The sequence below is a fragment of the Paramisgurnus dabryanus genome, chromosome 6 (assembly GCF_030506205.2).
Source record: "Paramisgurnus dabryanus chromosome 6, PD_genome_1.1, whole genome shotgun sequence".
NCBI lineage: Eukaryota > Metazoa > Chordata > Actinopteri > Cypriniformes > Cobitidae > Paramisgurnus > Paramisgurnus dabryanus.
In genome coordinates this window covers 8790310-8812985 of record NC_133342.1, presented here as the reverse complement: position 1 = coordinate 8812985, position 22676 = coordinate 8790310, and the positions used below count along the sequence as shown (strand labels likewise).

The following is a 22676-nucleotide window of genomic DNA, read 5'->3' as shown; positions in this document are numbered from 1 at the left end:
AACATTTTTTGATTGCAGAGCCATGACACCTTATTACCATGCATTCTTGATTCTTTGTGGTTTTACCTTTTGCAAAGAGGTAAAATTAGTCATTTTTACTGTTGATCACCATGTGGCACCATTAACCATTTAGTAGCCCTGTGCAAAAAAACAGAGCTTAAATTCTGGATTGTACATTGAGTTATATGGAGTATAACAGCATATTAGAGAGAGAGAGTGAATGTGTGTGTTTGCGTGTGTGTGTGTGTGTGTGTGCGTGTGTGTGTGTGTGTGTGTGTGTGTGTGTGTGTGTGTGTGTGTGTGTGTGTGTGTGTGTGTGTGTGTGTAGGCCTGGTAATTATCACGTTGGGGGGACCAATTGTCCCCTCAAAGATAGGAATACCAGTGTTTTTGTGACCTTGTGGGGACATTTTTGAGGTCCCCATGAGGAAACAAGCTTATAAATCAAACAGAATGATGTTTATTGAAAATGTGAAGAAGCAGAATGGTTTCTGTGATGGTTGGGGTTAGGGAATGGGGTAGGTAAGGGGAATAGAATATACAGTTTGTACAGTATAAAATGCATTACGTCTATGGAATGTCCCCACAAAACATGGAAACCCAACATGTGTGTGTGTGTGTGTGTGTGTGTGTGTGTGTGCGTGCGTGCGTGCGTGTTCGGGAAACGCACCACTGGAATGGTAAAAAGTAGTGCCACCTGGTGGACAAGTATAAATATTTAAACTTGAGGGCTAGTTATCCAAAATGATATCTTGACATAAAGGTTTGCATTAGTTTATGCTAAGAATAATAGGGGGTCAAAAAATGTAGTCATAATGGTTTTCAATGGGGCATTTTTTGGCTCTAGGATCAAATGGGTCGGCTTTTGCATAGCTTAGCCATTTTGGGCTAATTTAAGAAACTGAAACCAAAGTTCAAAAATGTATCAAAAATGATTAACCTCTGTCAAATTTGGGCAATATTCATTCAACACAGTCAAAATGCTTTGAAAATCAAAATGGCACAAAATGTTCCTATCTGTTAATCCAACTTCTCTCTGGCAAGGCATGCATTTAAAATTTCATTTCATATAAAAGTCCACTGAAAGACGGCAAAGTCGCAAATCTGTGACGTGGCACGCAAGAGCCAATAAGCTTTTGCCGTAAAGCAATGTGTCAGAAAGCTTTGTGATGCGAAATATTTGAATTAAAATATATAACGAACTTAAAATGTTCACTGAACTTAGAGAACTTTAATCAAAATCACTGGATAAAGGGTTGAATTTGGATCTGTTCCTCTGAATCGTATGACTTTTAAAAATGTGGATTACAGGGAATGATTCTTGTTTAATATTGTGTAATTCTCTGAAAGTCAGGATCATTTCATTAGGTAAATGACTAAACTGTCTTATAGAAGTCAAAAAATACAACTGAAAACAATCATTATTTTAATATTTATGAATAGGAAAAGTACAAATCTGTATGTCTGTAAAGCTGTTAATACGTTAATTACACATTTTCCTTAAAAAAACACACAGATTCTCATCACGTTGAAATACCTTGTGTATTATTTCTAAGATTTTGACAAAAAATCTCCTTTGCATGTTTATCTTTATAGAAAGCTAACATAAATACAAAATTTTTTTTTTTATAAAATTTGTTTCTTTTTAGTATGTTTTATAGTTTGATGCCATATGGAAATTTCAGGAGAAAGGTAGTCATGCACATCCATGTAAATCTGCTTAATTGCTTTCTTGACTTTTGTCTTATTTTTATTTGCAAAATAATATTGGTGTCAGCATAAACAATGCAATTATTAAGTAAATGAATCAGATATGACATTTAAATGTGATTTTCCATATCGTGCACTGCATAGACAATATCGACTGTACTGTATATATTTTGGCAAAGTAATGACTTTTTGGGCTTCAATATTCACGCAAAGGTGACCTGTCCCCGATGATTTGTGCAGATTTGTGTCACATCAAAACAAGCGATACTAATGAACTCTCTTTATGCAAACAATGAATTATATTATGAACAAAAAAACGGCAAACTCAGAGTTCCTCAAGAAATCATTCCCTACTTAACAATCCCTGACAGCAACCTCCCACTGTCAAAATTGTTGTAATCAGGATGTGCACAAAAACACTAACGCTGTCATCATGCAAAATGGATCAGACTACAACATTGTCAGCAGTTTGCATCCAGCAGTTAATTTGTCCTATGTTTCACCTGAAGGGTGATAATTACATGGGAATGGAAAGGGATGGGTTGTTTTCCGAAAAACAATGAGCCAATATATATGCATAAAACCCTGCAAAGCTTTTTGAAGGTGTTTAAGAGTTTCATTAAACCCGACGGTGGCTTGAAAACTCGCTGATGACTGAACGCTGATGCTGTCTGCTTGTTTTGACATCTCATGTGTGTTTATTGTGCGAGATTGTTTGGTGTGGACACTGGAGCCCTCACCGATCCCCAAATTTGGGCCGGCTGTACTTTTTTATATTTATTATTTTTACTGTTTATTCCTTTGGCAAATAATGGTATTAAGAGTCTAAAACTAAAACTTTAGTTTAAACCCTCTATGATGTGGGGTTGCTGTATGGCAACCATTTTTTCAATGACTTACTATTGTGGTGTTTAGATTTAAAGGGAAGTCTGAGAAGAAATCGATGATACGCTGTTTTGAAACCGCATGATATTTGATTTCAGTCCAAAAGACAAGACACATGCTGAGACTCAAGAGATCCTCAGGCTGTACTATTGGAGACATTTCTGCTGTACATCTGGATTTTCGCTGAGACTTTGATAAGTTAAACAGATGTTACTTTATCTAACACAGTTTAAAAAAAAAAAATGAGAAGATACCGTGTAAACATCACCATATGGAAACTACATATCACTCTGGATAAATAGCCATAATGTACTTACAGTAGATGTTTTTCTATTATAGATAGTAGCATTAAATACAGTATGAAGATTTTAATTTTATTTGTAAGGGAATATACGTAAAGGGTGACAGAAGGCTGTAGCATTTGCAAATGAAAATCACAAATCAGAAAACAAAACCTGAATCATTTCTGTAATAAAGTTTAGGTCGCAGTTGTGTGAGTTTCCAATGCTATCTCACGAGAATTCATACATATTTTATGAGTTGGCTAATTCGTGTTAATTCATATGACCACATTCGTAAGTTTTGGTATGATTTGCCTTGACCCCTGATGTTGGGGTTAGGGGTTCTTTTTTTCATGAAAATCGTACATTTTTGCACGATTAACTTCGTATGAAATTCATACGAATTAGCCAACTCATAAAATATGTACGAATGCTAGTGATATCAGGCTGGAGTTTCATGTTGCATGTGCGTCCTGCAAAAAAGTAGATTTTAATGATGTATTAATTATAATTTATCCAAAGACATAACAAACATTTGAGAGAGAAGTTTACAGCCTCCACAATTTAACAGGGTATCTATCCATTTAACATCATTAATGGCAATTCGTATGTATTTTACAAGGTGGCTAATTCATATTAATTTATATGACCACATACATTTTTGTACGATTTGCCTTGACCTCTTTGACGTTGGGGTTAGGGGCGTGGTTTCGTCCTTGTTTTTTATGATAATCGTACGTTTTGCACAATTTACAAATCATACTAATTCATACAAATTAGCCAATTTGTAAAATATGTACAAATTCTCATGAGATCAGGCTGATATAACATTTAGCTTTAAGTACAATCATGCTGTTTTTTCTGATATCTGAACTTAAGAATTTGTCAAATTTGCATTGCAAGGATGTGTTACATTTATTAAATTTTTTTTGGTTACACTGTAAAACCTAAAATTTAACTCAACTCAAACCATTTAAGTAAATCGGTTGCATTAGTTTAAAAACACATACATTTGAGTACTGTGAACTTAAACAAATTGAGTCATAAGTACACTGTAAAAAAAATTCTGTAGAAATTGCAGCTGGGTTGCCGGTAACTTACCGTAGATTTAAATTTATGTTTTTTACTGGCAACATTTTGTTCAAAGTTAAATGAACATTAAACATTTACAAGTCTTTGTCTTTACAGAGTAAAACTAAAAAAACAGCATCAAGCAAAACATTCTGGGAAACAAAATCTGAAGCAAAAAACAGAAAAAAGGTTGATGGTGATTTATGCTTCCCAGAATGCTTTGCATGAGGCTGTAATTGTATAGTTTTATTCTGTAAAGATAAAGATTTGTTAATATTTAAAATTTATTAAACTTTGAACAAACTCTTGCCAGTAAATAACTACGGTAAATTACCAGCAACCCAGCTGCAATAACATTGTAATTTCTACGGATTTTTTTACAGTGTAGTTATGCACTTATATTTAAGTTCACACTACTTAAATATAAGTGCATAATTGCAAATTACTCAAGTTCACAGTACTAAAATGTATGTGTTTTAAAACTTAAATGGGCTAATGCAACCGGTTTACTTAAATGGTTTGAGTTAATTGTTAGGTTTTACAGTGTATGCTATTTAACCTCCAACTCATATGATTGCTTTGGTCGTTTGTCAATTTCACCAAATACGACCAACAGATGCATTTACTAAATTAGCGCCTCTACTGGCAGCAGGTGAAACTTAATATATTTGGATATAAAATGATATTTTGGGGAAAACATTTTGCTATGATGACATGTACTGGGATAAGATTTTCAATTTAAATCACCAGGATTAATTGTATTTTATTACACATTACACTATTCATGCATTTAGGGCAAATAACCTACCCATTTATTCATTATATGATATAAACACAGCATACAAAACAGTCACAACAGTTTTTAACCCCATCTTAACCACAATGACATAAATATGCTTGTATCTGTATATCAATTTTGATAAGGAAATATATGAGGTTGTTGACAAGTCTTATTTATTCCTCAAGTGCGTTTGTTTGTAAACATTTTAAATATTAAATACATTTTAAACGCAAATTTTATATTTTTATTGGTATGAAACAGCTAATCTTAATTGAGTTTCTTTTTTTATATTATATTATAATTTCTTGGTATCTGAAATATTTACATATTTGCCACAAAAAAATGCCATAATAAAATATAAAATAATGTATGTAATAATGCAGATAATGGTATGTTTATCACTTTATAAATGTTGTGATGTTGAATCTGTCCGTTCTTGGGATTGAGAAACATCCTTTGTGTTGTTTTACCACATCTTTGGTTATCCCATTTATTTATTTGAACACCAAATCAACACAAAATGACACATCATGTGTTAACAATGTGTAAAAAAAATGAACAAATCTTTTGATTAACATCAGTTTGTTGATTAGTAATAAGGTTGAGTTTCATTGAGCAAATGTTGTGTGTCGTGGGTCTTTCTGGAAACTTTCATATCTCATATAAGGAGAATTCAGCAGAACGCTCAGCCTACCTACACCATCTGCTCTTTCTATTTAAGACCTGAATGTGGGTTTCAAGACAACCTTTACATATCAACTGAATGAAAATGGCACATTACCCAGTTTATTTCAGTGTACGAGTTATTAAAGTCAAACTGAAAACAAAATTCACACGATCCTGGTCTTATTTTTGTATATTAAAAACTGTGGTTGTCTATGTTTCTATTTGTATAGTTTCTATAAAATATTAAACAATTTGCTTTTCAACTGATGTCATTTATGTCATGTGGGAGCAATGTTTGGATGTGGATTAACGGACATCAAGTAATTCACCTTCTTGTAATAGTTACAAGAATATGTCTTGTAAATCTTGTACGGTGAATAGTTAAGTCTTGTAAATAGTTAAAGCAATACATTATTGTTGCTTTAATTAATAAAGGTTACAGTATTACATTAGTACAATGCAAACAATAACTTTCTTATTTAGTATTTTAGTCTTGTTTTCAGTAGAAATATCAAAAATTCTTACATTTAGATGAGCAAAATTACTTAAGAAAATAAGTCTAGTTTATAGACAAAAAATATACAATTAAAGTAAATTTAAACTTAAAAAAAAACTTTAAAAAAAAATCTGCCAATGCACTGCAAAAAATGATTTTCAAGAAAAAAAAATCTTAGTATTTTTGTCTTGCTAATGGGGTAAGCATTTTTTTCTGGAATTTAGTTTAAGAAAAATTTTCAATATTTTTTGCTTACCCCATTGGCAATTTTTTTAGCTTGTTTTACGCACAAAATCACTTTAATTTGATATTTTGGTCTAAAACTAAACTTATTTTCTTGGGTCGTTTTGCATATCAAGAAAAAGCATCTTAATTTAAGAATTTTTAAATATTTTTACTAAAAACAAGACAAAAATACTAAGAAAATGTTTTCTTGAAAATAATTTTTTGCAGTGTGGGGTGAGAAAAAAATTAAAAATAAGTTTTCTTATTTCTTAAACACTTAATTTAAGCCATATTTTCTTACCCCATTGGCAGATAATTTTGCTTGTTTTAAGCACAAATACACTTAAAATGTATTAAAAGACTTATTTTCTTAGGTCATTTTGCTCATCAAGGAAATACATCTTGATTTAAGAATTTTTAGATATTTCTACTCAAAACAAGACAAAAATACTAAGAAAGTCATTTTTTTGCAGTGTAAAAAGAAGTGTTGTACTCGAGACTGGTCTTGGTCTCAGAACCATTTTGTGACGGTATAGTCTCGGTCTCGACTATCTTGGTCTCAGGATTTTATTTCAAGGCCGATCAACAACACAACTGTGGGATTTACACTAAATTGCTGGTGCATTGTCTGATTTGTGTGTTAACATCATTAATGTGATTGGATAAAAGCACCTGGTTTAAAAACAATCATTGACTAATTTCTTATTTGATTTCTTTTGTTACAGTCGGTAAGAGATGAATTGGGACAGTCCGAAAATAAATCTGTCAATAAAATGAATACAAAGGCCCACAATATCACAGATGTAATTTCATAAATTTTTTGATGGTCTCGGTGGCGAAGACGAGTGGTCGCGCAATTGACACGATTTGCGATTTATACTAGGGATGATGGATGCAAATTTGGATCGTATTGAAGGGAGTGGTGTACTCTGATCCGATCATTAGGAAAAAACATGCATGTAAACGCGTGAATCGTAGTATTTTCTCAATTGGATGCCAAAATACACAGAACATTTCTGCTCAAGTTCACGTCTTATATAGCATCACACATTATTATGTAAAGTTAATGGGGCCACGCAATGTACATTCTGCAGCATTTATGTGTACTTTTAAAACATTAGGCTACTTAAGGCAATAAAATAGCATTGTGCTTTTTGAAAAGTGTATTTTCATATATATCTGAAAACTTCTTAAGAACTTCATCCAACTCAGTTTTGACTTTTATCCAGAGATAAAGCATGAACTCGGCGAGAGATGCTGTCTGCAGTGTAGCGTTGCCAAGTCCTCAGATTTTTTTGCGCGTTAAAGCTGAAATTATTTTATTGATAAGTTATTGATATTTTGGCTATGGACAGTCATTGGGATGCTTTTGGGATAGTTTTGAATGTCCATTCGGGTGGTTTTGATACGCTAACCTGGCAACCCTGGCTGTGCGCTTGTGCAGACGCTCGGTTCAGATTCTGTAGCAAAACGAACATTTAAATCACATTGCAATGTTTTGGGTGTATTGTCATAACCTTCAATCGTATTAAATTCAGTCAGATTGACAAAATTTTGTGCATGTAAACATAGCCAATGCGTGTTTTGCACCTGAGCCCAATTGAACCAAGTCAGCCAGGGGGCAACTGACCAAACGGTGCAAGGGCACGATACAGAACGAACCAGGCTTTGGTGGTTAAACTTGCTCGGGCGCAGTTTGATTTGGATAATGTGAGTGCGCCCCTGGTCTTGACACCCTTTGGTCTTGGTAAAGGTGGTCTTTACTACAACACTGGTACACAGTGATAGATTTGATATAACTGGATATGTTGAGATACCCGTGATCTAAATCCTCTCAACACTGGCGATGTTTCCAGATAGTAGTGGGCAAAATTCACTGAGGCAACATGCAAAGTATATTTTAAAAAGTCCTTTAGCATTCGTACCTCCATAAGAACAATGTGTCAAGCTCAACACCGCACTGAATGAGACTGACATTTGCGAACAAGAAAAAATTGTCACATTTATTTGATATCAAACATGAGTTGAATTTACATCAGCATATGACAATGGGCTCTTAGAAAAAATTGAAATGAATATCAACAGTGTTACATCACGCACACGTCCGTTTCAACCCTTTTACTCCATAGTTCATACTTCATCTAATAAATTATTTAGTGTCAAATACGGAGATATGTCCTCAAGGTATCGTGTCGACACACACATGAATATTCCTGATCCCTGACAAATAATGTCAGCATTTTCTTTTTAAAAGTAAAATAAATTACATATCAGTCCAATTCACTCCAAATTTGTGCAAGACAGCTTTTGTTCAGCTGAACAAATAAGAATTAAGCTTCTTTTCGTACGTATACATTGGCATTTGAATGGCAAAATCCCTAGCTTGTGAGTGTGATTATGGGTTCAGTTGGCTCCCTTCATGTTTTTAATGCTTCTACAATGCCCAAAAAATCCTCACACATTTCAAGAAAATGTGCAACAACTTCTCTATAATTTGTCTGACATGTTTCTAATATGGACATATGCTTGACTTTTTTTTCTTTACACTTGTGGTACTGCAAAATATATTTTCTTCAGCTGTCATTCGTACAACAGTTATATGTGCAATAGAGAAAATATAAGGCCTGAGTCTGGAATAGTGGTTCCTTGTTATTTTTTCAGTCTTTAACCATTCGTTCTGTATTAGAGAACCTCTGTGTTTCCAAGACAGGAAGATTAACCTGCAAACTGGCCAAGAGAGTTTTCAAAGTCCTAAAAAATCTGACATTGGCATGTTTATTTTATTTTTTTACAGTAAATTGTACAAAGCTTTTGGCAGATGCGTATGATGCCAGTCTTAACACTGACGCGTGCCGCTCAGGAAACTGCATCCACTTAAGAGTTCAAACAGACCGTCTGTCCTGTTGCTTTAAAAAAAGTCATTGTGCCGTCGACGAGTCCCTCTCTTGCAGTTTGTGGCTGAACGGTCGGAGTGAATAAAGAAAGAGGATAACTGGAATAAAAGTGAAAATTTGGGGCTCAGAGGCTGGTGATTAGCTGCATCTGTCCGTCTTTATCGACTTCACCCTCCTCCGGAAGGCAGCCGTCGGGGAGCTCGGGGACGATGCAACCTTCGCTGGTCCCCCGCCGGCTAATTTGATAGTAAGAAAGTGGTTGGGTTCCGTCACCCAGGTCGGGCAAACTCTTGTGGCAAAGTTCCTCTGGTTCACCGCGAGCGGATGAGCAAAGGGAACCATCGTCCTCTCCATCAGCATGGTTTGCCGAATCCGAGGGCGATGAGTCTCTGAGATTGGGCATGCTCGTGTACAACGAGTCTCTGTTATTTGGCGAGGGCGTGTTCTCTTCTTCCGCCGGGATTTCTTCATCATCTTCTTCTTCTGGCTCTCTACTCTCCTCTTGTGGCCTGGCGGCACGTCGAGAAGCCCTTTGGGCACAGTAAAGGAGGGAATGAGTTCGCTGGGGCAAAAGCGGGGCCTCAAGGACCTCCCGGTGGTTCGGGTGAAGGAGAAGAAGCTCCAGCGCCGGGTGGCTCGTGGACGGTGGCAAAGCGGAGGTGTCGGCATCAGCAACTATGGCATCGTCTTCGCTCCCGCTGCTGTTACCAACGCCCCCGTCGATGCTGACGCGCGTCTGCTGCGCTGCCGGGTCTCTGCGCTTTAACCCCTGTTCGCATTTAGTGCCTTTTTGGTTCTGCGGCGCCCCACGAGGCCTCAGATTGTTGTGAACCAGCTCGGAGATGATCATCTTTTCAAAGGCGGCATCATCCAGGGCTAAAGCGCATTCGGCCGGGCAGCGCAAAGAGGGGTCTTCGTAGTCGTCCTCTCTTAGAGAGTAACTGTTGTTGAAGTTGCCGTTGAGAGGGAGGGTGTCCATGGTGCTGACATCACGGCTGTTCGTCAGCGAGTGCTGGCCTAAAATCACAGAAGAACAATTCAGTACCTCAAAAGTGAGAACATCAACAAATGATCACCTATATGAAATGACAAACAAAAATATTGGGTATTTTTTACTATTAAGGACATAAACTTTCTCATCACATTGCGAATTAAAAACTAGTGGTCAAATGATATCAACCACCAATGCTGATGCTATCTCAAAAGTAGAAAATATTATGTTCTTGTTACAAAAAGATTAATTAAAATGCACACTTAATTTACACAAAATGTATTCAAAAGCCCCCCTCCCAAAAAAAACGATATACAATAAATTTCATTTTGTGAAACATATGTCCTTAACAGTATAAAAATAAAAAACAAAGAAATATTTTACAAAGCAGCCAAAGAACTTCTTGCAATAGCACACGCGCACAAACACACACACACACACACGCACGCACACACATCCATTCATAAAGATGTGAACGCAAGCTATTATTGTAAATGAATGTTAAACGCAAATGTGGAAAGCAAAAACCAAATAAAACAACGACGTAAACGTGCTGCAAAGGTTTGCACAAAACACAAGAGAAACAAAAGCATGTTAATATTGCACAAAAACAGCCAATCGACAGAGATCACAGACAGCAGGCAGGGTGCAAACACTCACATCATGTGTGTCTGCTCAGGCTAGCTGACCTGAGAACTGCCCATGTGCGAAAAGAAAAAGAGTGAAACAACGCTTTTTAAAATCGCAGCAATGACAGAAAAGTGAGAAATCACCAAAAAGAAAGCTTACAAATTACAGGGGCCTGAATTCAGTCTGTCCGTCAAGATACATCACATGCATTTCAATTCACTCACATTTTAAACAAATTATGCTTTAAATACCAATTTAAAAATGAAATTCTGCAGATGTTTCTAATTTCACGCACTAAAAAACAGACAGAAATTATTTTGGGAAAATATAAAGTATAAATTTGCTCTTGTTCAATTCATGAGCTGGAGTTTGTATTGAACTGCTCAAGCAGCACAGGATCTTGAATCAGAATTTGAATTGGATGGATTTACTGAATCATACGTAATTCCACAAAATTCAACAATGCAGTCACATAACAATTTTAATAATCCAAGACGTTTAAAGTCTATGTAAAGTGATATTAAATACAATATGTGTTCTCAGTTTGTCACATCACAGAAAAATGTGTAGTACTGAATTGTGAAGTTACACCATTAAAAAGTTTTTCCACATTTCTGTGTTCAGGAATATTTGGGCGGGGCTAAAACGGTGGCTCAATGACACACTGGAGCCACCGAGCATGGCCACGCCCCTAACACAATCGCAAGCCTCCAATAGGGGATTTTCCGCTTTCAATGATCTTTGTGCATGGCCACATTCGGTGAATGACTCAATTGAAAGAATACAGATTAATTTAGGGTTTAGTCATTTCTGTTAATAAAGCTTTTATTGCTATAGACGTCACTACTTAAATTTTGTAAGCGTATGGTGCTGAGGTGCACCTAATGATCCTTTTGCAGTGCTGTTCATGGTATTATTGCAAATTCTTTATGTAATATAAAAACCTGCTATCATGTAATTCTTTCGTTAGGGGCCATTTTCACATAAGATGGAAAGTCATTGATCATATTGACTAAACATCTTATACTCGAAGGAAAGTTATTACCATTTTATAATCATTAGTTAATACCGTTCCAATTTTTATTTATTTGTGAGAACACAAAACTTGCAGTAATACCATAATTTCAATTTTATTTTATTCCTTTTGTATACAGGTGCTGGTCATATAATTATCATCAAAAAGTTGATTTATTTTCTATCATTGGTAAGATAATTATCACAAACGTGTTAAAATTAATGTGTTGTTAGCAGCAATGCAACAGTCAGTGGCCCAATTGGCCAATTTAAATATTCAAGCACAAAAAAAAAAAAATGCGAAACAGATTTACTTTACTCGTGCGTTGTTTGATAAGTTTTGTTTGCTCGCACCCCTCAACCGCGAGCCCGACACGCATATTAAGGCTTCAGACAGCATGTAAAGAAATAGTAAAGACAGAACGCAAATGACAACTGAGTTTATGTTTTCTCGCATAACATTTTAACACAAAATTATTTCAAAATGCCGTGATTGTAGTAGTATACAATCATTTATCATATTGACGATACATCTTAATAATCGAAGGAAAGTTAATACAATGTTATTGGTTAATACCATTTAATTAGTTAATACCGTTTTTTATTTGATTTGTGAGAACACAAAACTTTGCAGTAATACCATATATTCAATTAAATTGTATTGCTTTATATTCTATATATAAATAACTCCCCCATTTTCTATGGGTTTTTCTCTTGTAAAGCTGCTTTTAAACACTGCAATGTTGTAAAAAAGTGCCACATCATCCACTTTAAGACTCAAATCTAGCCTACGTTTTAGCCACTGTTGAACTGTGCCGAACGTGGCCATGCACAAAGTTGACAAGTCCCGCCCACGAAACACGCAAGCATGATTATCTCCTATTTGAGAGAGTTGAGAGAGACTTGTTTTTTTTTACGTTTATCATTTAAATTTGGCTTAATGTTTAAAAACACTGTTCTTTGGTGTGACAAACTCACATATTTAATATCACTTTACACAGACTTTAAATTACAATTCAATTAGATCATCCTGTGTGCTAGAACTCAAATTAGTGAAGCTCACTCTCCATTCAATTCAAATGATGCAAAAACCCGTCCTAAACAAATGATGAAAGATCTCGCCAGTTAATTCGGATTAAAAATCATTTCCGAGCGTAATTCCAGCAAGTGTGTGTCATTAATAAAACGTGAATACGCAAAGCAATGAAGCTTCAAGGAATGAGGTTTTTTAATCAATGTCATTAGTGTGAGTTCACTTCATTAATGAGCAGATCCATCAGGATCAGGACTGAATTCGGGACACGTGACACGTGTAATGGGCTCAGCACCCAAGCAATCTTCAACAACTCATTTCTGTTTATGCTTATATGAATGGATAAACATTTCAAGTTGTAATCGCAAAGCAGTGTGAAACGGCAATAAAAACAGTTGTACTTATTGGCACTTAAAAATGCAATTTAAATAAATTAATGAATAATAAAACATAAAGAGAGCGATGGTATGGATTTTATGGACTGCTGCTTGGTTTCATGCAGATGGTTTTATAGTCGAATGCAAGATCGTGGGGATGACAATGCACAAAACATATGTGTTCAGCTGTGAGATAAGAAGAGTCTTTATTGTCCAACAAAAAAAGAAGGCACAAACAGACATCAAAGAGCCGAGCGAGAGCAGAGAGGGACAGAGCGGGGGGATAAAGGAAAGACGAAAGAAAGGCAAGCAACCGTGAAACATCAACTTGGCCAAAATTATTTGCATTTGTTTATGCGTTTAATACAGACAGGTATTGTCGGGAGAGCTGTGCCAACAGATGCAAATGGAATTTTAGTGGACATGCTGGAGAGGAGGAATTCTGGGAAAAAAGCCAGACCGCATCTTTGATTCTTCGGTCTCTTGAGTCGAATTCACAACTGTGCAATACTTCATGCACTCGAGGCCCAGGCATGTTTACATTAAGCGTAGCTATTCTTTATTTTCCACTGCCGGTATTTGTCGAAATGGGACGTAAAGAGCGAAGGTCTCTGTGAAATCATTTTTGAGCGAGCTGTTCGCATGCAATTAGAGCTTGGCGCACACTAAAGTGTTTCTTTTGTTCACGGTTACGCCGTTAAGCCTCGCGCAACGCGCTCACGATGCACTCTGCGGCCTTTAGTAAAGTTGATGAGCCATTAAGTTGCATCAATCTAAAGCTAAAAACAAAAATCCCTCTTATATTTGATTAGTGGAACGAGAACTCTCACCCACGCGACTGTGCTGATGGAAAGCCTGAAGAAAAAGTAAGTGGCACAAAACTCAAACGTTTTCAAGCATTGATGAATGCAGCGATGACCCTGACAAATTCATTTTTATGGAGTAACTTGGCATTTTCTGCCACAAAAATCTCTGCTTTCATGCATCCATATAGATTACATTGGTGGTGTGCTTCTATAAATCAAGCACAAACTTAGTTTAAAAATGAATCCCGTATATTTGCATATTTACGACACACGGTTTTGTAGGAAAAGCTGAATAGCTTTGTGGTTATGCATATAAATATAAACAAGCCATTCAATAGCTGAAGATCTGCATGCATTCACATCAATTATAGGTAATAGTGCAGACAGCTCAGTTACCTACGATTAGAGAAATCACCTTCATGTCATCCAAGATGTTTATGTCTTTTTTTTTCAGTCGAGAAGAAATTATTTTTTTTGAGGAAAACATTCCAGGATTTTTCTCTATATAGTGAACATCAACGGTTTACAGTTTCAATGCAGTTTAAAATTGTAGTCAAAGGGCGCTATATATCCCAAATGAAGCATAATGCTGCGTTCACACCAGCGGCGGTAGAGGCGTCAAGCGCAAGTAATTTCAATGCTAAGTCAATGTGAAGACGCTGTGCAAATGAGGCGTTTCCGCGGCAAACGCGTGAGTTGAAAATTTGAACTTTGGCAGAAAAACGCGCCGCGTTAACCAATCAGGAGCTTGCTCTAGTAGTGACGTGATTACAAGAAGCGAGCTGAATTGCAGAAGCCCCTCCCATGATGCGAATTTCCGTGTGAATGTCTGAATCACTACAATTTCACGCACGAATAAAGCAGGTAAACTCAAAATGTTAAAGCGGCAAACTAGACGTGGTAGATACGAATTTGACGCCTCAAACGCAGCTGGTGTGAACCCACGGTCTTACTTAGCAGAACAAATTGTCAATAAAAATTTACTTTCTAACCTTACGTATTATGTAATCATGTCGAAAGATAAAAAATTTAAATATGTAAATCCTGGAATGTTTTCCTCAAAAAGACTGAACGAAAAAAGACATCAACATTTTGGATGACATGGGGGAGAGTAAATGATCTGATTGATTTATAAAAAAGTGGAATTTTTCTGTAATGTTGTCATAATTATATATATTATTATATATATATATTATTTTAAAATTAATTTACCAAAAAATTGTGTAAGACATCATATCATCGTCATTTTGATTCGGTAAGAAAATTGGGCTAACATTTTAAAATAATGTTGTATTTGTTAACAATTCGTTAATGTCTTAGCTAACATGAACTAACAATAAACAGCATTTATTAATATTAGCTTATGTTAATTTCAGCATTTACTAATAAATTAATAAAATCAAGCGTTGTAACCGTTTACAATAATTAATGCCCACAGAACTAACATTAATAACTGTACTGACATTAACTTATTTTATGATAAGTTAGTATTTGTAAACATATTACCAAAATTAGTATGATGAATCGTGAAAATTGTACACTGTAAAATTCTTTGCTGCCTTAAATATTTTTGTTTAATCAACTCAAATTTACAAGTCATTTCAACTTAATATTATTTATCTTGACAAGAGATGAGTTACTACAACTTTTAAAATGAAGTTAGACCTAACTATATTTTATAAGCAGAGGTGTATACTAAAGTATTTTTACTTTCTACATAAAAGTACATTTTTAAGTATTCATATTTTATTAGTGTTTATCTTTGAAAACCCTACATTCTTATCATAATTATCATTAAATTATCATAATTTTTGTCATAAATTTAATATTAAGGAAGATAAAACATCTAGTAATTTTTTTACTTTTACTTAAAGGAACAGTATGTAGGATTGTGGCCAAAACTGGTATTGCAATAACAAAACTTGTGGCTAAAACTGGTACTGCAATCACACAGCTGGTGGCCAATATACCAAACGACAACATAAACATCAGTTGAGGGCTGCAACTCCACTTTTAAAATGACAATATCCTGGCCGGACAGCTGTTGTGAGTGATATAAGTATATGAAATGAAAATGATTTCTTAATGTCTAGTGACATTTCAGAGCCATTTAATGATTAATTGATATAAATTTCTTACATACTGTTCCTTTAAGTAAAAAGGTCTTTCGTACTTTTACTCAAGAAAGTAAAAGTACAATTTTTTATGTAATTAGGTATTCAATCAAATCTATTTTAACATGCAATATAAAAGGAACACACAGTATGACAGCTTTAGAATATAGTGAACATTTTTTAGTAAAAGTAAATTTCTTTTTAGTAAAGTACATTTTTTCCCAAGACAAAGACTCTGATAAAGCACAGATGCTTGGTAAATGTTACTTAAGTAGTGTCCGCCTCTGTTTATAAGTTATAACAATACAAACATATATTTGTTTTTTGCTTATATTTATATTCATAGATTATTTCATTATTCTCTTTCTCTCTCCTTCTCTTAAATTGTATTTGTTTGTATTATTTCTTGTATTTATACTGTATTGCACTACTGTAGATTGCCTGAGCCTCAACTAAGCATTTCAATGGGCAAATGCACACATGATAAATAAACTTGAAACTTCTAGTCAAGATAAATAAAAGTAAGATAAAATTACTTGAGTTAAAAAATTAAGATTTTTTTACAGTGTACTAACTACTGAAATATTTATTTCTAGTGCACTGCTTCTGGTGTATTTTATCCCACGGTCTATTGGTTGTTCGAGGCAGTGTGATTTCAGGGAATCGTTCATTTGGTTGTCATCACACGTAACCTGTAGGTAACCTTACGTGAGGAACTGGAGGTGCACGGTGATTAGCTCACTGTCTACGGCTGACAAGCAGCATGATGGAAACGACAACAGAAGGATGTGACTTTCCAATTTCTTTCAAAAGCCTGTTAACAATCTGAATGCAAAGACCAATTCCTATATATGTGCCGAGACGACGCACGAATACCACGCTTTCCACTTTTCCACTAGCTCATTTTATCATCAAAGCATTCAGGATTCGACGCCTATGTAGCGAGTGGTTATATATATACTCTGGTTGATGGGAACGAGGACGCTAAATGCTAAACCTGTTTGTTCCTGTTTATGTTGTCAAAAGGGTAAAGTATATAGACGACACTGAAGGAATGCCAATCACAGCCTGTCTGATAAACAATATAGGGTGGGAAATGGGAAAAATAACGGCACATATGCCGATCAATCATAACGCCTCTCAATAAAAGAGAAAAACAAGAACCGGAGGGGTGAACTAATGACTGTGGAGGAAACGAAAACAAAAGCAAAATTCATGCAGCTATGCGTGTCGAGAAAAACAAATCTTTTAAAAGAAAAGCAAAACGACCACATGGCCGCAGTGACTCCATGACAGATACTCAGCAAATTATAGTCTTGTGTTTAAAGTGCTGTGAATAACCCTTTATTTTTCCACCCCACACCCCTCTCGGCGTTGCGAAAAGGCAGGAAAACAGACGGGTGGATCTGGAGCACCTGGGGAGTGGAAAGCCGGAGGTGAAGGTGTGTTGCAGACGATGGTTTCGGCGAGAAGGTTGTTATAAGGGTTGTTAGTGTCGTGGGGCCGTAGGAGAGGGTTAGTTAGGAGATAGTTGCCGGTCATTCCTGTTGAATAAATAAACAGAGGAGAAGAGGAGGGGTGATGATGAACAAGAAGGGTTCAGGAAAACAAATGTGCAGCCAATCGATCTTTCTACTGAAGGTTAGTTCTTTTTTTTCGTTTTTCGAAAGATATCAATAATACCCCTGAGGTGACATTGGAGTAAAAAAATCTAAAGTTTAGTTTCATGTGCTTCATTTCTTTTAATATTTAGTTTTGCGTGCTTACGTGAAATTATCACGTCCGCCCGCAAAAGTTTCACGTGCGCACATGATAAGTTTGCGTGCGCATGCGATAGTTTCACGTGCGCATGCAAAACTTAACTTTATTAAATTTTTCCTTCATGTCCCCTTAGGGGCTCCATACAATAAGGATTACCTTTGATCAACCAACAAAACATAACACTGTGCAGAGATTGGAGGCAACACTTTGCAAAGCCTGTACGCGTTTAACAAATATAAATGCTAACAACTCTTGCGATTGATTCAACCAAACCACATCATTATAGCAGATCAGGTCTCAGAAATATTATTTATAACAACGTCTCCAGCTACAACGTCCCTTTATATTCTCGTTCTCTGTGAATCGTGCCGATAAATATTTTTAGAATACAAGATAAGACCCTCGTTTCCATATCAACAACATTAATTCCCAATTCCCATTGAACCGCAGAGATATCGAAGATGCTCAAACTTTTCCCGCGTGACACCTACAGGAGCGTTTTATGAGGTTAGTATGATTCATATTCTCTCTCTCATCTAACGGCTTGTCGAGGGGTCGATGAGAGTTGAACATCATACTCTCATCAGCAACACTCTTGCAAAGCCTAAATAATTGATCAAACCATTTTTAAAATCCGGCCTGGCGGCTCTCCAACTGAGGAGAGAGACCTCGGGACACGATGAAGAATTAGTCTCGGCTCTTCCGGCGATGATGACGACGGTCTAACGCCATTTCAAACGTTCGGATATATTTTAACAGTTTAATAATGTAACGTTTCATAGAAACACTTTTTGAGAATCTCATCTCCTAGATATTTATATGGATTCTTTTGTATAAATTAAGCATGGGAATATTACAAAGACATTCCTTTTCCCGGAAACATTTACAGAGTGCTTTAAAAAAGAAAATCCCTAGATAATAACTACTGTAGCACAGGCCTGGGTGTAACTTTCATCTCTGCTTGGCACAGTGCTATGGTAGGAGTGGTAATCTATGATATGATCTGTAAAATTGGTATAAATTAAAGAAGTTGATCATAGAGAGCAATGATGACATCGCAGTACTTTCGTTCACTTTCTCCAAAGGCATTTTAAAAAAACTAAACCAACCAGCTCTAAGATACACCAATTTACATCATTTCATTCAAAGTGAATAGTCACATGAAGCAATGTGAAAATGGTACAATCAAAATACATAGTATAGTGTAAAATATACATTTGGATTGTATTAAAAATAGTGCTGGGAAAAGATTAATCGCGATTAATCGCATTCAAAATAAAAGTGCATAATGTGTGTGTGTGTGTACTGAGTGTAATTATTATGTATATTTAACCACACACACATACAGTCATTTTAGATTTTTTTATTTATATATACTTTTTTAAATGTATATATAATATAGAAAATATAAATAAATATATATACATATGTAAATGTTTCTTAAATACATACATGAATGTGTGTGTATTTATATACATAATAATTACACACACTCATATATTATGCAAAAAAAATCACTTTTATTTTGTATACGATTAATCTTTTCCCAGCACTAATTACCAGTACAAAACATTTATACTTATATGTTCAAGTCAAAACTATCATATGTAGGATAATGCAAAGGTAAGTGTTCATAAAATGTTTGGTAACTCATTCACTAAGCATGCATATGCACAATTTTTTGCGTGAAATGTTCATATAGACATTTTCATACGTTTGTAACAAAACAACTTATACCACACATACACAATAATCACAGACACTATAATCAAATACTAGGCTATAATTATAATGTGTATAATAATGTTGATATATTTTATATGATAATTTTTTATGTTATATACTATTATATAATATTATTATATACATTATATAATAATGGCTATATTATTTTTTCTACACATATTTTACGCGTATCTCTACAAAGGAGATGCGCATAATTACAAATCTTTACTTACTCACTTTTTAAATCTCTATGAATGCGTCTGCTTAATGCGTAATGTAAACGTAATGGGAAGCCAAACATAATGGATTGATCTAAGCCTCCCAAATCGCAAATCCAAAGCAAAACAGAACTTTACAGATTATAAATATGATCATGGATTTCTTTTCTAGCTCTTTTGCTTCGGTGAATTTTTTTTTGATGGATAAGCAGTGCAGAAAGTCCTTATATGGAGCTGGTCTGGGCGTGTATTATGCAAATTGGCAACACTTTAAATTCACTAATTCATGTGCGTACGCACGTGTTTTGAATTAGGTGAAAAGTTTTTGTAAGAAGTTCAAATGTGCGTATAAATACCAAAAATATACGCAATTAGAGTAAATCAGCTTTAAAGTTTGGGTTGGACGTATCGAAAAACTCCACCGTTTATAGTCTTTAGTAAACGTAGCCTAAAAAAACTAATTTTGATTTTGCGAGAATGTGTGACCTTAATTTGTGTAAAAAAACGAAATCTACACTAGCTTTTTTGAGCGCACACTAACACACACACATATACAGTCTCTTGGTAGGTTAGAGCCGTCACCTTGGTTTAGAGTAGAAGTGCTGTTGATGTCTCCGGAGATGAAGGAAGACTCTGACTGTTTCCTCACTGTGTCGTTCCACATCCTCCTAATACGGCTCTGCAGGGAGAGCGAGAGAGAGAGAGAGAGAGAGAGAGAGAGAGAGAGAGAGAGAGAGAGAGAGAGAGAAAGAGAGCACATGGATTAATGCTCCTAATATTCATGCAGTACGAGCAGACAGCTTCTTAACCCAATTACAAGACTTAAGTCTCAATGGTAGCGGGTGAAATAAAGACGACATCTGAACGCGTTACACATTTTAAAGACTGCCCCTGTTGCAGCTTGTTAAAATCGTTCGCAATAAATACAAACAATTCACAACAGTTAAAAACATTTTGTTCTCTGATAATCATGATTTAGTACAGCATAGATATTGTTCGAAAATACTTCGCTATTGTTATTTAAATGCTCCATCAGCATCTGTGGCATATTAACTCTTTCCCCGCCATTGACGAGATATCTCGTCAATTAAGAGAAAACGCTTCCCCGCCAATGACGAGATTTTCCGTCTTTCCGCAATACCGCTATTATCCACAACTTTTTAAAACCGGAAGTATTGCCCTGTGGCAAGCTGCTGCATGTCCGTGTCTGTTTTAAAGATCGCTCTGAATGAGATCTCTATGAAAAGTCCGTCATAAAAATGGAATTATCTCTGCTTTTTGCTCAAAATATGGTGTTTTTGCAAAAACCTACCCATATTCAAAAGCTGATTGCAAAAGAACCACTAAAGGTAGGATGAAACGGTTTTTTGTTTGAAAGCAGAGGGTCTGTTCTTTCATTTGGTATATTGTATGTTTATATATTTAAAGAAGAACATTTTCTGGAAGGCATTAAACTTTGGTGAAAATCATGAAAAACGCTGGCGCTGGCTGGCAACTTTTTTTAAAAACGCTGGCGGTGAAAGAGTTAATATCACAAGAAATAACTCTGACTTAGTAAAACTATGGTTACCGTTAGGGGTGGGCAGTATGAGTCATTTTATTTTATGGTAAAGGTATATACATTTTTCTGCTTTATGATTATATTGTTTTTGGAATATACAAATAACAATATAGAAATTTGCCACTCACTAATACGCTTTTAACTAAATGCGCACCACAGTTTTAAAAATATAGTTAATATAGTTAAAGTGAAAATGCACTTTAAGATAACAAAAGTCTTGATAGACAGAATCTTGGTTTTAAATCAGTTATTTATTTTGTAGGCTATTGAAGATATATGCATTGTATTTTGTATTTATGCATATACAACATTAAATTCACTGCCGATTGTTATAAAGTGGATTATTTCCCGTTTTTCTGTCACACTCAGTCTAACATATGGGAGTGTTGTGTTAGCCACAGCCACTTATTTACATTACGCACAATACACAGAATAGAAAAATCCTTACTTTCAATTAAAAGGCAGGATAGGCAGGAATTATCTAAAAAATTTTTAACAATTTTGTTTAAGCTGTCTTTATATACCAATACATAAGTAAAATGTAAGTACTCTGAAAAAGAGAGTATAAAACTTGAGTGTCTTTAGACCTTTCACGACTGTTTTAAACACAGCTAATTTTTCCATTCGGGACGAAACAAATGATTGGCTTGCGGGACTATCACTCTCACTCGCAACCATGGCACCACCCCTGTTGCTATGGGATCTTCCCACACATGCGCACACCCGATTGATTTGAATGTGCACAAGGCACTCTAGGAAGAGCAAAAGTACGGCAGAGAAAGTGCATTCAGAACTCACAGTACCTGCATATGCAGTCAGCGAAGGAAAACAAAGGAATAAACGAAGCAATCAAACGAGAGTAAATATCGCGTGGCTTTTCCTCGAGTCAACGATGCGGTAGCGGTATTGTCTCCGGAGTGTAGTCCTCATCAGAGTCAACAATGCTTTCATCACGGTAACACTGGCTTAATAGTGAGTACTAAAAGCCATCCTATTTGTTTATATTCATAGTGATAAAGTTAGGTGTATTATTACATGCGATATTGTGACATGATGTTACTACATGCTATGCACTCCCAGCAGAGCGTTCATGTGTTTTGGGTGCGTGGCTTTAGAAGAAACCCAGAAGGGATGGGGTGGAGTGAATGGAAAAATGAGCTGTATTTAAAACAGTCGTGAGAGGTCTAAAGACACTCGATTTTTATACTCTCTTTTTCAGAGTACTTACATTTTACTTATGCATTGGTATATAAAGACAGTTTAAACAAATGTTTTAGATAATTCCTGCCTATCCTGCCTTTAATTAAAATTACTTTTAATTACTTTTTTGCACGTATTACCAGTACACCTTCAATGTAATGTAATTTAAAATGACATTGGATTGTTAAAAAAATACAAAATATTAAAATTTTACAAGATTTTCTATAAAACCTAAAC

General features: G+C 35.4%; 1 protein-coding gene across 6 annotated transcripts in view; it reads right to left on the bottom strand.

Annotated features, from left to right (window-relative positions):
- Window positions 1–8097: 8097 nt before the first annotated feature.
- The window catches only part of adgrl2b.1 (adhesion G protein-coupled receptor L2b, tandem duplicate 1), a 144138-nt gene continuing 129559 nt past the window's right edge, over window positions 8098–22676 (bottom strand). For 2 of the 6 annotated variants that reach the window (XM_065262389.2, XM_065262390.2), the window contains 3 exons: window positions 20261–20357; window positions 17390–17518; window positions 8098–10026 (listed from right to left, as the gene is read on the bottom strand). In XM_065262389.2, the coding sequence (XP_065118461.1) occupies window positions 9134–10026; window positions 17390–17518; window positions 20261–20357 (1119 nt within the window). In that variant the 3' untranslated portion in view covers window positions 8098–9133. Of the gene's footprint in view, window positions 10027–10660; window positions 10697–17389; window positions 17519–20260; window positions 20358–22676 lie in introns of all 6 variants that reach the window. The other 4 variants (XM_065262391.2, XM_065262392.2, XM_065262394.2 and 1 more) reach the window with 3 other exon arrangements.